This window comes from Xyrauchen texanus, chromosome 14 (genome assembly GCF_025860055.1).
Source record: "Xyrauchen texanus isolate HMW12.3.18 chromosome 14, RBS_HiC_50CHRs, whole genome shotgun sequence".
Lineage (NCBI taxonomy): Eukaryota > Metazoa > Chordata > Actinopteri > Cypriniformes > Catostomidae > Xyrauchen > Xyrauchen texanus.
Window position 1 is genome coordinate 19,768,509 of NC_068289.1, and position 12,404 is coordinate 19,780,912.

The following is a 12,404-nucleotide window of genomic DNA, read 5'->3' on the forward strand; positions in this document are numbered from 1 at the left end:
AACTCCACAGTTTTATTGTTACATTAATGCCTGTGCCTTCAATAGACAATATATTTTAGCCATAAATAACCTAAGCGTAGTTATCCTGTAATAATTGGAGCTTTAAAGGTTTTAGTCAAATTTGTATCTGTTGTTTATGTATTTCCCACTAGGTTTTTAATGTTTTGTGCCAACATGTCACCTGCCTTGCTCTAACTGAGACAAGTGAGTCAAAGTTCTGATTAGTGGAGAGATTTTCTGAGTCAAGTGAGTCAATGTTCTAATTAGTCGAGTGATATACTGAGTCGAGTCAGTCAGTGCTCTGCTTAGTTGAGTGATATACTTAGTTGATTGAGTCAAAGTGTTGCTTAGTTGAGAGATTTACTGAGCTGAGTGAGTCAAAATTCTGCTTGGTTGAATGATTTACTTAGTCGATTGAGTCAAAGTTCTGAGCAAGTGAGTCAGAGTTCTACTTAGTCGAGTGATTTACTGAGTCAAAGTTCTACTTAGTTGAGTGATTTACTGAGTCGAGTCAGTCAGTGTTCTGCTTTGTTGACTGATTTACTGAGATGTGTGAGTCAGAGTTCTGCTTAGTCAAGTGATTTACAGAGTCGAGTGAGTCAAAGTTCTACTTAGTCGAGTGATTTACTGAGTCAAAATTCTGCTTAGTTGAGTGATTTACTTAGTCGATTGAGTCAAAGTTCTGTTTAGTTTAGTGATTTACTGCATCAACGTTCCGCTTAGCCGAGTGATTTACTGAGTCAAAGTTCTGCTTAGTTGAGTAAATCCTTAGTAATTTTTGTCAAAGTACCACTTACTCAAGAGATAAAGTGAGTCAATTGAGTCAAAGTTCTGCTTACTCTAGTGATTTACTGAGTAAATTGAGTTACTGAGTTGATTGAGTCAAATTTCAACTTAGTTGAGTGATTTGCTGAGTGGTAGATCACTTGGTGATTACTGAGTACCATGATCCAGGATGAAGTTTGAAGGCTTGAGGATGAAAGGAGAAGAGCTAAATCCATAGAGCTCAGAACTCAAGGCACCTGGACAAGGTAGGAAATTCTAAGTGATCCCTAAGTGATCCATCACATGGCTGGCTTTGTATTTGTGGTGTTTGAGTCTTAGAAACAAAGAAAAAACTATTTTGTTCATTCCCACAGCTATGGAGGCTTGAGCCAACTCACATTGCCTTCTTGCTCAGAGCAGTGTATGACACCCTAATAACACTAGTCAACATGTACAAGTGAGGGGTGAGGGAGGACCCTCTCTGCAAGCTATGTGGAGGTAAAGGAACCAAACATCCTAGAGCAGGAAAGGATAAAGAGGCATCAATCCAAAACAAAACCACTGAGGAACACCATCACCTTTATCAAAGAGTGGCAGAGACAAGTCATTCAGGGTGAAGCCAAACAAAACCTTTTGCAGTCAACCCAGGGGTGGGAGATGAGGATCGACCTGGGTAAAAAACTCTAGTTCCAGAGCAGAGACCAGATGTCATTATTTGGTCTCCTCGAGGAAAGAAAATTATCATAGTGGAACCAAGGGCGAAAATTTCATCAAAATGTTGGGGGGGACAATAAACATAAAAATTCTGAAGAGCAATTTTTGAAGGGGACACCAAGGTTTTTTTTTGTTGTTGCCCCATTTGCATTTGTATTATTTTATTTCTTAAACAATTATTTTCAGAATATATCATTATATTATTTACAATACACATATTTTAATGATATTTTACGGGGGACAACCCTCAGATGGGGGGTGGTCCTGACCGCCTATGAGCGGAACTGACAGTTCCATGGGAGGAGGGCTGTGAAGAAGCGGCAGAGAGAAAGAAGACAAAATACCAACAACTGGTCCTGGATTGCTGGAAAAAAGGGTGGACAACATGGCTGTTAACAGTGGAGGTGGGATGTCATGGATTACCAGCTCAATCTCTATGGAATTTGCTGAAAAACGTAGGAGTGAGGGGCCACAAGAGAAACAGCTGCCCGAAGGTTGAGGGAAGTGGTGAAAAAGCCTCCTGTTGGCTCTGACATAAAAGGGAGAACATTAGCTGGAAGCCTGGAGGAGAGGGGCAGTGACTTGGCCACCACTGCCGACCCGCCAACTGGGGAGAGTTGTGGATAATGGCCGAAACACTGTGAAGTCTGGGTGCCACCTGAAAACCTCTACTCCTGGCCAAGGCTACATCCATTTAAAATGGTTGTAACATGGCATCTTTGATGCAGTTGAATCCAGTCTAATAAGTAAAAGTTATGCTGAGTTGAGTGATTTTCGGACACCTTGAGTTTTGGTTTGACCTAAACAATAAAAAGAATCAGTTGAAAAGAACTATTCCTTTGAGAATTGTGCATCACTACTCAGGAGTTGTTCTGCTCCCTCTGCTGGTTTATCCAGGTATTGTTTTTTCAACAATCTCAGAAATGTTCTTGGCTTTATTATTGGCCACTCAGTTTCTTGTTTGGTCAAGCATGAGCCATCATTCTAATTAGACTGAGAGGAATTTAGCAGGTTTATGGATCACTGCTCTTCTGATAGTGTGAAAGTACTGACCTTTCAGTGTTTCTGGAAGAGAGCAGTTTGATGAGGCTGTTAGCATTTCAGTCACAAGGTTATGAGTCATGTTTTTGGAGTTCTTAACACCTGTAGCCTATATACATTAATGCATATTAGACTCAGAATTATTTAAGTAGTTTAAACTATTTAAGTCATGTTTTTGTTTTATTTTTTAGGTCTAACTCTTTTTTTGTTGTTGTTTCAACAGCAATGAGATATATTTTCATGACTTTTAGGATGTGATTTCTATCTATTCATTGCGCTTGGTGATTAGATAGATCATCATTCAGTAACGAGTAAATGACAGGAGCTCGAGATGCACAACATCTAAACAAGCAGTTTCTAAGATACAGTTTTATTCAGAAGTTTACATACTCTTAGGTTGAAGTCATTAAAACTGCACAGATTTCATATTAGCAAACTATAGTTTTGGCAAGTTGTTAAGGACATCTACTTTGTGCACGACATGAGTAATTTCTCCAACAATTGTTAACAGACCGATTGTTTCACTTTTAACTATATCACAATTCCAGTGGGTCAGAAGTTTACATACACTAAGTTAACTTTAAGCAGCTTGGAAATTTCCAGAAAATGATGTCAAGCCTTTAGACAATTATCCAATTAGCTTCTGATAGGAGGTGTACTGAATTGGAAATGTACCTGTGGATGTATTTTAAGGCCTACTTTCAAACTCTGTGTCTTTGCTTGACATTATGGGAAAATCAAAAGAAATCAGCCAATACACTAGAAAAAACAATTGTCGACCTCCACAAGCCTGTTTCATCATTGGGAGCAATTTTCAAACGGCTGAAGGTCACTTTTGTCTTCCACTGACAAATTGCCCTCAGAATTTCTTAAGAATCCCTCAACAGTGCAAATGAATGAACAACTAAAGTCAGATTGATTTATTTGTTCTTGGTGGGTGTGATCTTTAGGATATGTCCCGGTCAAGGCCTTCTAGCTGGCCTTGAGTGACACAATCATGCTTTAAGCGATATATGTATTTCAAGAACGAAAAGTGTAAGATCAAGCTGTCTGACGAGTCGGCCATCATCAATGCTGGTATTGCCATTGAGAAAGAGATCTCTATGGATTTAAAAACACAAGATGTTCTGCATGACCGTGTAATTGCTTAATTTATGAAACAGGAAAGGAGGACTGATTTTCACTTCAAGTAAATTGGTAAGTGCTTTTTGCCAATAACAATTGTTATAGCAACATCAGGAATTTTCTAAGTGTGAATTAGGCTACTTGAGCATTCAGTGTCGAATCAAGTTTTGAAAAGTAGTTCTGCATTCCTTTCAACTCGGAAAGTCGTATTTTACAACTTCCTACTAGGAAAAGTTCAATGGAAGGCATCTTGAAGTCAGAAGTACAACTTGTAGGCTTGTGCAGAAATTCTCAACTCTGCAGGGGCATGATGTCACACAAACATGTGGACACTTCATATACAAAGTGATAAACATTCACTTTATTATGTAATATCGATAAATGAGTTCATTTCCACATTACATGATATTAAAGCTTGTTTAACTAACACCTGCAGAAAACATGGTAAATTATAACATATTTTGATAATCGTACACCTGAAGCACATGCTAGCACTGCAGCATTGTTTATCAGTTGGGTTTCTAGAAGATAACCCCTGCTAAGCTAACAGGAGCATTGCAGTTTTGTTTCCTTAAACGTTATCTTCCAAATATCGGGGAATGGAATGTATGTATGGTCGGAGATATCAAGTAGGAATATCCCACATTCAACTTGAATGGAACGCAGCATAACTTTGTACCCTGGCGAATCTACATTTACTGCAAGCAACATTTAAATCGCAAATAATATTAGATTCGTTTTTTCCAAATATTATAAACCTCCTTGGTAGATTCATATGAAAAATTATGATTTTTGAATGTCTGTTCGGGAGACGTTCATTTCACAAAACTGTCATGCTGCAGTTAAAATTATGCTTGCTTGAGCATTAAGTGTCGTTTCAAGTTCTGGCTTTCGTGCGTGGATGTGTTTTTAAAATGTCAATTGATATTACTAGTTAGCTGCGACATGATGCATGATGCCATAGGGTTTCTTATTCATTGTGGAACTGTGTTTTCTTAATGGCATGAATCACACTGAAGGCCTAGACTGTAAATGCACAGCCCGCCACTGCATAAACAACATGGGACCATGCAGCCATCATACCGCTCAGGAAAGAGACTCATTCTGTCTCTTAGAGATTAACATAGTTTTGTGCGAAAAATGCAATACAATCCTAGAACAACCGCAGAGGACCTTGTGAAGATGCTGGAGGAAACGAGTAGACAAGTATCTATATCCAATGTAAAACGTGTCCTATATCAACATATCATAAAAGGCTGCTCAGCAATGAAAAAGCCACTGCTCCAAAACCGGCATATACAAGCCAGACTACAGTTTGCAAGTGCACATGGGGACAAAGATCCTTTGGTCTGATGAAACTAAATTTTACTGTTTGGCCATAATGACCATCATTAAAAGGGTGAGGCTTGCAAGTCAAAGAACACCATCCCAACTGTGAAGCATGGGGGTGGCAGCATCATGTTGTGGGGATGCTTTACAAAATAGATGGCATCATGAGGAAGGAAAATTATGTGTATATATTGAAGCAACATCTCAAGACATCAGCCTGGAAGTTAAAGCTTGGTTGCAAATGGGTCTTCCAAATAGACAATGACTCCAAGCATAACTCCAAAGTTGTGGCAAAATGGCTTAAGGACAACAAAGTCAAGGTATTGGAGTGGCTATCACAAAGCCCTGACCTCAATTCGAAATTTGTGTGCAGACTTGAAAAAGCATGTGTGAGCAAGGAGGCCTACAAACCTGTCTCAGTTACAGCAGTCTGGAGAAATGTGCCAAAATTCCATCAACTTATTGTGAGAAGCTTGTGGAAGGCAACACTGTATTTTTTTTATTTATTTTAATGGTTAAAGACTGTAAAATTGATACAGCAATAAAAAAAATTTTTTTAATTGATTAATGAGTATTAACGGCAAAATATAAAGTAAAAATATTTGATATATTTTAAAAGACAATACAGTAGTTTTTACAATAAAATGTTGTAAAAATATATTTTTTAGCTGTAAAAAAGTATGATTTTTGTTTAACAAGAGAGGACATGCTCTTTTTACAGTAAATTATTGTTCAAATTACAGTAAAAGGGCCTGGGAAGCTCAGAGAGTAAAGTCGTGGACTACCACACCTGGAGTCATGAGTTTGACTCCAGCCAGGTCTCCTAAGCAACCAAATTAGCCCAGTTGCTAGGGAGGGTAGAGTCACATGGGGTAACCTCCTCGTGGTCGCTATAATGTGGTTCGCTCTCAGTGGGGCGCATGTGCATGTGGAATAGCGTGAAGCCTCCACATGCACTATGTCTCTGCGGTAACATGCTTAACCAGCCACGTGAGAAGATGCTACAGTCACAGATGCGGAGGCAACTGAAAAAAGCTGATTTTTACAGGTTAATATCAAGTTTATGTACTTTTACTGTAACTTTAACATACTTTAAATTTAACACATTTTAACAGATTTTGTTTTACAGTGTACAAAAACATTTGACCCACATTAAACAATTTAAAGGAAATGCTACCAAATATTAACAAATTGTATGTAAACATCTGATCCACTGAGAATGTGATGAAAGAAATAAAACCTGAAATAAATAATTCTCTCTACTATTATTCTGACATTTCACATTCTTAAAATAATGTAGTGATCCCAACTGACCTAAGACAGGAAAGTTTTCCATGATTAAATATCAGTAATTGTGGAAAAACTTGTATTTGGCAAAGGTATATGTAAACTTCTGACTTCAACTGTAAGTTCAGTTTAAAATAACTCGGAAGAAGATGTGTAGTGACAAGAAAAAGATTCAGTGTTATCATTGTTTTAAAATAACTTTTCAGCTAATCCACATGACACACCTTTTACCTCTTTCCAGTCTTATCATCTTCAACAGATTCTGTAGTATATTTACTTTTATTCAAATGCAGGAAATGAGGGCTGAACAATGTGGTGTCAGGCTCCTGTCCTCAGAGCATTATTGTCTTAAATTCCTGTTAGAGTGTGTTCTCACTAACAATTCTGTCAGGCCAGGATGATGCAAACAATCTGGGGAACATATTGGGAAGTTGGTTTGACTGAAACCAATATTATGATGTACTACAATATAAAGAAAAGGTAGAAAACACATTCTGATTAAGGCTTTTCAAAATATAAATATATTTCTTCCATTCTAAGTTCCATGGATGTGTTTTTTTTCCAGTAGAATATAATCAGGGAGATACTACTCCATATAAACTGTTTTCTACCCAATACATTTGTGATGAGAAATTTGATATTTTGATATAGGTAACATTTGTTTTAATGCTTCCTTTGTTTATTAAGGAGTTAATTAATGATTTTTGAGTAATTTACAAATGCATTATACATTTTAATATGCTCTTATAACAAAATGCATAAAAAGGGTAACTTGAACTTTTACCTCACATTATAAATGCTTAATAACGAGTATTCAACAATAGTACCCTATAAATATTGTATTTAATGTCAAGTAGACACATATCAAGCATTTATTAAGGAGTAGCCAAATCTATGTGTACATAAAGTTCCGTATGGTTTAATGGTCATTAGGATTTATTACATGATATATGCTGTGAATGAACCAACACATGAAAAGTGTTTTTGCAGAGGACTTTAGGTAACTAGGATTAGTTAAAAACATTATTTTGACATCAATTGGATAAGGAAAGTGACAACACAAGTGAGTTAAGACATTAGGGCATTTTATTATTTTGCTACTTCACGTAATGCTGCGTTTTTACCCTTTTGCACTATAATATCTGGGTAGTATCTTGCTGTAAAAAAAAGTAAACTGCCCATCTACCTCAATATCCACATAAAGCCCATGTCTACATTTATTGTTACTATTTTTTGGTTAATCTGTAAACTTGCATGTATCTCCTGACATGGTGTAAGTGTTTGTCTTGTAAATGTTTGTTGGTTTTGGAGACACTGGATTCAATTTCATCAAACAAGCAGGAGAAAAATAACAATATGTGAATATACACTTTGTTTGGAAATGTTTTAAGTGCGTTTCATATACCGTATATGATGAAGTGAAAACAAAGTCATTTGATTTAAGACAAATAAAAATCAGCAGCTAATGACAACAAAAACCATGAATTATTGAACATAGATGCAATATATGTATGGTAAAAATTTATTCAAAGTCATTGCATCTGCTCATGTTATTTCTTCCTGCATTGCATGTCACATGTTTACAATAGCCTCCTCCGTCAGCAGTGAGGGATTCACATGTGATAAATATAAGGAATTAGTCAGGCTGACGGAGAAGGTTAATGAGTTAGAGACACGTATCCGAACGGTAGTAGAGGTCAGTGAGACAGTGAAGCATGTAGATACTGTTTTGGATGTGAGTAGAACAGAGAGCAACACACACACTTTGGTTCCGGCTGTAGAGCCCCCACAGCAGGGCATTTGGATGACGTCTCTGCAGCACACTCGCTCAGCAAAGAGACACCACTCTCCTGTTCCTGTTAGGGTTTCCAATACTATCATTATTGAACCAAATCATACTATGAACCAAATTACTAGAGATGAGAGTGGCACCTACCCTGGAGGGATGGAGTCCGATTCTCCCCACTCAGTGATGCACCCACTGAGAATCATGTTGAAAGAGCCCTTGGTATTGGTGATTCTATTGTAAGGAACATGGAAATAGAGACTCCAGCCACTATTGTTAATTGCATTTCGGGTGCCAGCGCATCTGACATCAAATCAAATTTACAAGTGCTGGCTAATGCTAAACGTAGATTTTCTAAAATTGTTATTCATGTCGGCACTAATGATGTCTGGCTTTGCCAGTCGGAGATCACTAAAGATAATGTTAAAGAGTTGTGTGAATTTGCAAAAACTATGTCAGACACTGTAAAATGCTCTGGTCCCCTCACTGCTCGTCGTGGTGACGAGGTTTATAGTAGATTAGTGTAACTGAATGGCTGGATGTCTGAATGGTGTTTGAAGAATAAAATAGGATTTATAGACAATTGGAAGAATTTTTGGGTAGACCTGACCTGCTACCTGGACTCCATCCCTCCAGGGTAGGTGCCACTCTCATCTCTAGTAATTTGGTTCATAGTATGATTTGGTTCAATAATGATAGTATATGACTAACTGGGGCCCAGATCAGGAAGCAGACAAACTGGTTAATCCAAACGTTTGCTAGCTGCCTTGAGACGTCACACAGGTCACATAAACTACAACACCTAGATATCATATAGAGACTGTGTCTGTTCCCCGAACTACCAACCACAAAATCCTCACTAAATCATTTAGAAAAAATCTGATTAAGGTCAAACTTGAACAAATCAAACAAATTAAAGATAAACATCATATAAAAAATAAGGCTACTAAACATTAGACCTCTCTCTACCAAAGCACTAATTGTTAATGAAATGATTAAAGATCATAGATTGGATGCGCTCTGTTTGACTGAAACCTGGTTTAAACTGGATGAATATATTAGTTTAAATTAATCTACTCCCTGGGTTATTGTTAGAAAAATCATGGCATGGTTGTTGGTGCCAGACGGGCCGGTCTGAGTATTTCACAATCTGCTCAGTTACTGGGATTTTCACGCACAACCATTTCTAGGGTTTACAAAGAATGGTGTGCAAGGGGAAAAACATCCAGTATGCGGCAGTCCTGTGGGCGAAAATGCCTTGTTGATGCTAGAGGTCAGAGGAGAATGGGCCGACTGATTCAAGCTGATAGAAGAGCAACTTTGCCTGAAATAACCTCTCGTTACAACCGAGGTATGCAGCAAAGCATTTGTGAAGCCACAACACGCACAACCTTGAGGTGGATGGGCTACAACAGCAGAAGACCTCACCGGGTACCACTCATCTCCACTACAAATAGGAAAAAGAGGCTACAATTTGCAAGAGCTCACCAAAATGGACATTTGAAGACTGGAAAAATGTTGCCTGGTCTGATGAGTCTCGATTTCTGTTGAGACATTCAGATGGAAGAGTCAGAATTTGGCGTAAACAGAATGAGAACATGGATCCATCATGCCTTGTTACCACTGTGCAGGCTGGTGGTGGTGGTGTACTGTGGGGGATGTTTTATTGGCACACTTTAGGCCCCTTAGTGCCAATTGGGCATCGTTTAAATGCCACGGCCTACCTGAGCATTGTTTCTGACCATGTCCATCCCTTTATGACCACCATGTACCATCCTCTGATGGCTACTTCCAGCAGGATAATGCACCATGTCACAAAGCTCGAATCATTTCAAATTGGTTTCTTGAACATGACAATGAGTTCACTGTACTAAAATGGCCCCCACAGTCACCAGATCTCAACCCAATAGAGCATCTTTGGGATGTGGTGGAATGGGAGCTTCGTGCCCTGGATGTGCATCCCACAAATCTCCATCGACTGCAAGATGCTATCCTATCAATATGGGCCAACATTTCTAAAGAATGCTTTCAGCACCTTGTTGAATCAATGCCACGTAGAATTAAGGCAGTTCTGAAGGTGAAAGGGGTCAAACACAGTATTAGTACGGTGTTCCTAATAATACTTTAGGTGAGTGTATATACGTAACTTCACACAATAAATCTGGAAAGGTTTATTTAACAATTTCTTTAGATTGCCATGGGCTTAAACATAATTTTTATTTTTTATAATGGATTTCATAGTTTAGGCAAAAATTGTAAACCTGGGTCTGGGATGAGGCTAAAACAGTTAAATCTGAAAAAAATAAATAAATAAATAAATAAAAGGGAAAGTAGGCCCTACTAAAAATAAATAATGAAGCCCTTCATTAGTGACGATCATAACAAATAGAAAAACGAAAAAATAAGAAAGAGAAAACCCTGCTAGACCTGTTAACATGTAAAGCATCACCACCTCACCGTGGTGACGCGCCATGAGGAGGCTGAGCGCGCGTGCGTGCGTGCGTGCGTGCGTGCGTGTGTGGATCGGATCATGTGGTCTCACAAGATGGCGACTTCAGTGTTTGGTGTAAGGAGTGAATCAGAGCTCAAACAGAGTGTTCACTACATTTGACCGTCAGGATCTGTTGGTGCGCTCACACTCGACTCATCTGTGATCACACGTGAATCGTCCTGTGGTCGGTGTTGAGTTGTTGTCACTGGACTCTGTAGAGGTCAAAGTTTAGCTCGGCAACAGCTTATTATATTCAACAGCTCATCGCTTATGCAGGATTGTTGCAGTTGATATACACCAAAACATTTTTGTCATATTATCGGCGAATCAGACATGGAATAATCGTGGAGATCAGGATAAAAGGCCGATTGTGTCTGTAGTTGAAAGCTTTGTCCATCAGGATCTTTGCAAGCAATGGCCATCCTTGTGTTTGGTGAGTCGATGCCATTTCATTGTGTTTATTTTGAGTTTTTAATGAACAGCAGCGTTTAATTGCAGCGCGAGTGTTTAAACGAATGCAGAATATAATCAATAGTCATCATGCAGCCACAATAACTTTTACTTCATCCTGATGTCTAAAATTATTCTGCTATTGGAAACGCATTGAAAGGGTGATGTCAGAGTATTCTTCTAATTTTTAACCCCTTATCTTCAGTATTTTTTTAAAGTGAGCTCACCAGCGAGATGGTCCCCACCAGTTAGACTGTAACAGAAGGACCATGGCAAAAGATAAATTATTTTTGAATTTTTGGAACAAGTCGAATGGTCAAATAAATGAGCAGTTAAGATATAAGACTATTTTAAACAGCGTAGAATACCTAGAATATTTCTATGTAGTTTCTATGCTTTGAAAAATGTATGCCACACCCATTTCATTTTACATTTATTGTACAGGACCAATCCCAGACTTTACAAACAAGTGGTTGAGACTTTGTGGTTTATAGTGTCCAAGACCAGATAAATGTTCAGTCACAGATCTATGTTGATAGATCACTGATTCTTGAGAGAAGGGACAATGTCCTACATACAAAAGTCCTATTTATGTTAACAAATCAAGAAATTAATAATTATATAAATACTGAAAATTTCAACTTAAAGGAAGTGTGCATAGGACAAATTCACTTGTGAAATGGATTGCTGTGAACTGTATGCCAATGATTGGCTTATGTTCAATAATATGGTAATAAACAATACATTGTATTCTAAAGCCACTTTTTGTATTGTCTTATTAATGAGGAACTCTTCTGCCACAAGAATGTATAGCACTTTAATTATCTGAATATATGTATGTATGTGTGTGTGTGTGTGTGTGTGTGTGTGTGTATATATATATATATATATATATATATTCAGATCATTAAAGTGCATTACATTCTTGTGGCAGAAGAGTACTTCTTCTGTTAGCACGTGTATTATTTAAGCTGTGAAATTACAGTTGCTTTAGAGTTTGTGTTATGGCAACAACATTGTAAAATTGGAAATAACTTTACACTGAAAAGGTTAGTAAGGGATTTATCACTTTAATTTATGTTAACACACATGTTGTTTAAATCTTGAAACAGTGAAAATGTTACAGATTGGCCCCATTCACCTCTATTGTAAGTGCCTCACTTTTTTTAAACAAGGTGGGAAATGTCAAAACTATTTGTAATAAATATTATGCCACATATGCTGTTGTTTGAATTTAACTTGTATTGAACCCGAATATTCCTTTAAAAGTAGGCTAACTGATAAACCATGGACATTATTATAGTACATAAATATACATTTTTCTAGTTCTGCTGTGCTTTTAAAATATGTCTTCCCCTAAATGTTGCTCTTGGATAGAGCTTGTGCAAAGTAAAAACCCATAGTATTGTCTTATTA

At 37.7% G+C, this 12,404-nt stretch overlaps 1 protein-coding gene across 1 annotated transcript in view; it reads left to right on the top strand.

The window, feature by feature from the left end:
• The first annotated feature begins 10,574 nt into the window (after window positions 1-10,574).
• Window positions 10,575-12,404, top strand: part of chn1 (chimerin 1) — a 90,242-nt gene continuing 88,412 nt past the window's right edge. The window contains exon 1 of the mRNA XM_052142343.1: window positions 10,575-10,971. Coding sequence (XP_051998303.1) covers window positions 10,953-10,971 — 19 coding nt within the window. The 5' untranslated portion in view covers window positions 10,575-10,952. The remainder of the gene's footprint in view (window positions 10,972-12,404) is intronic.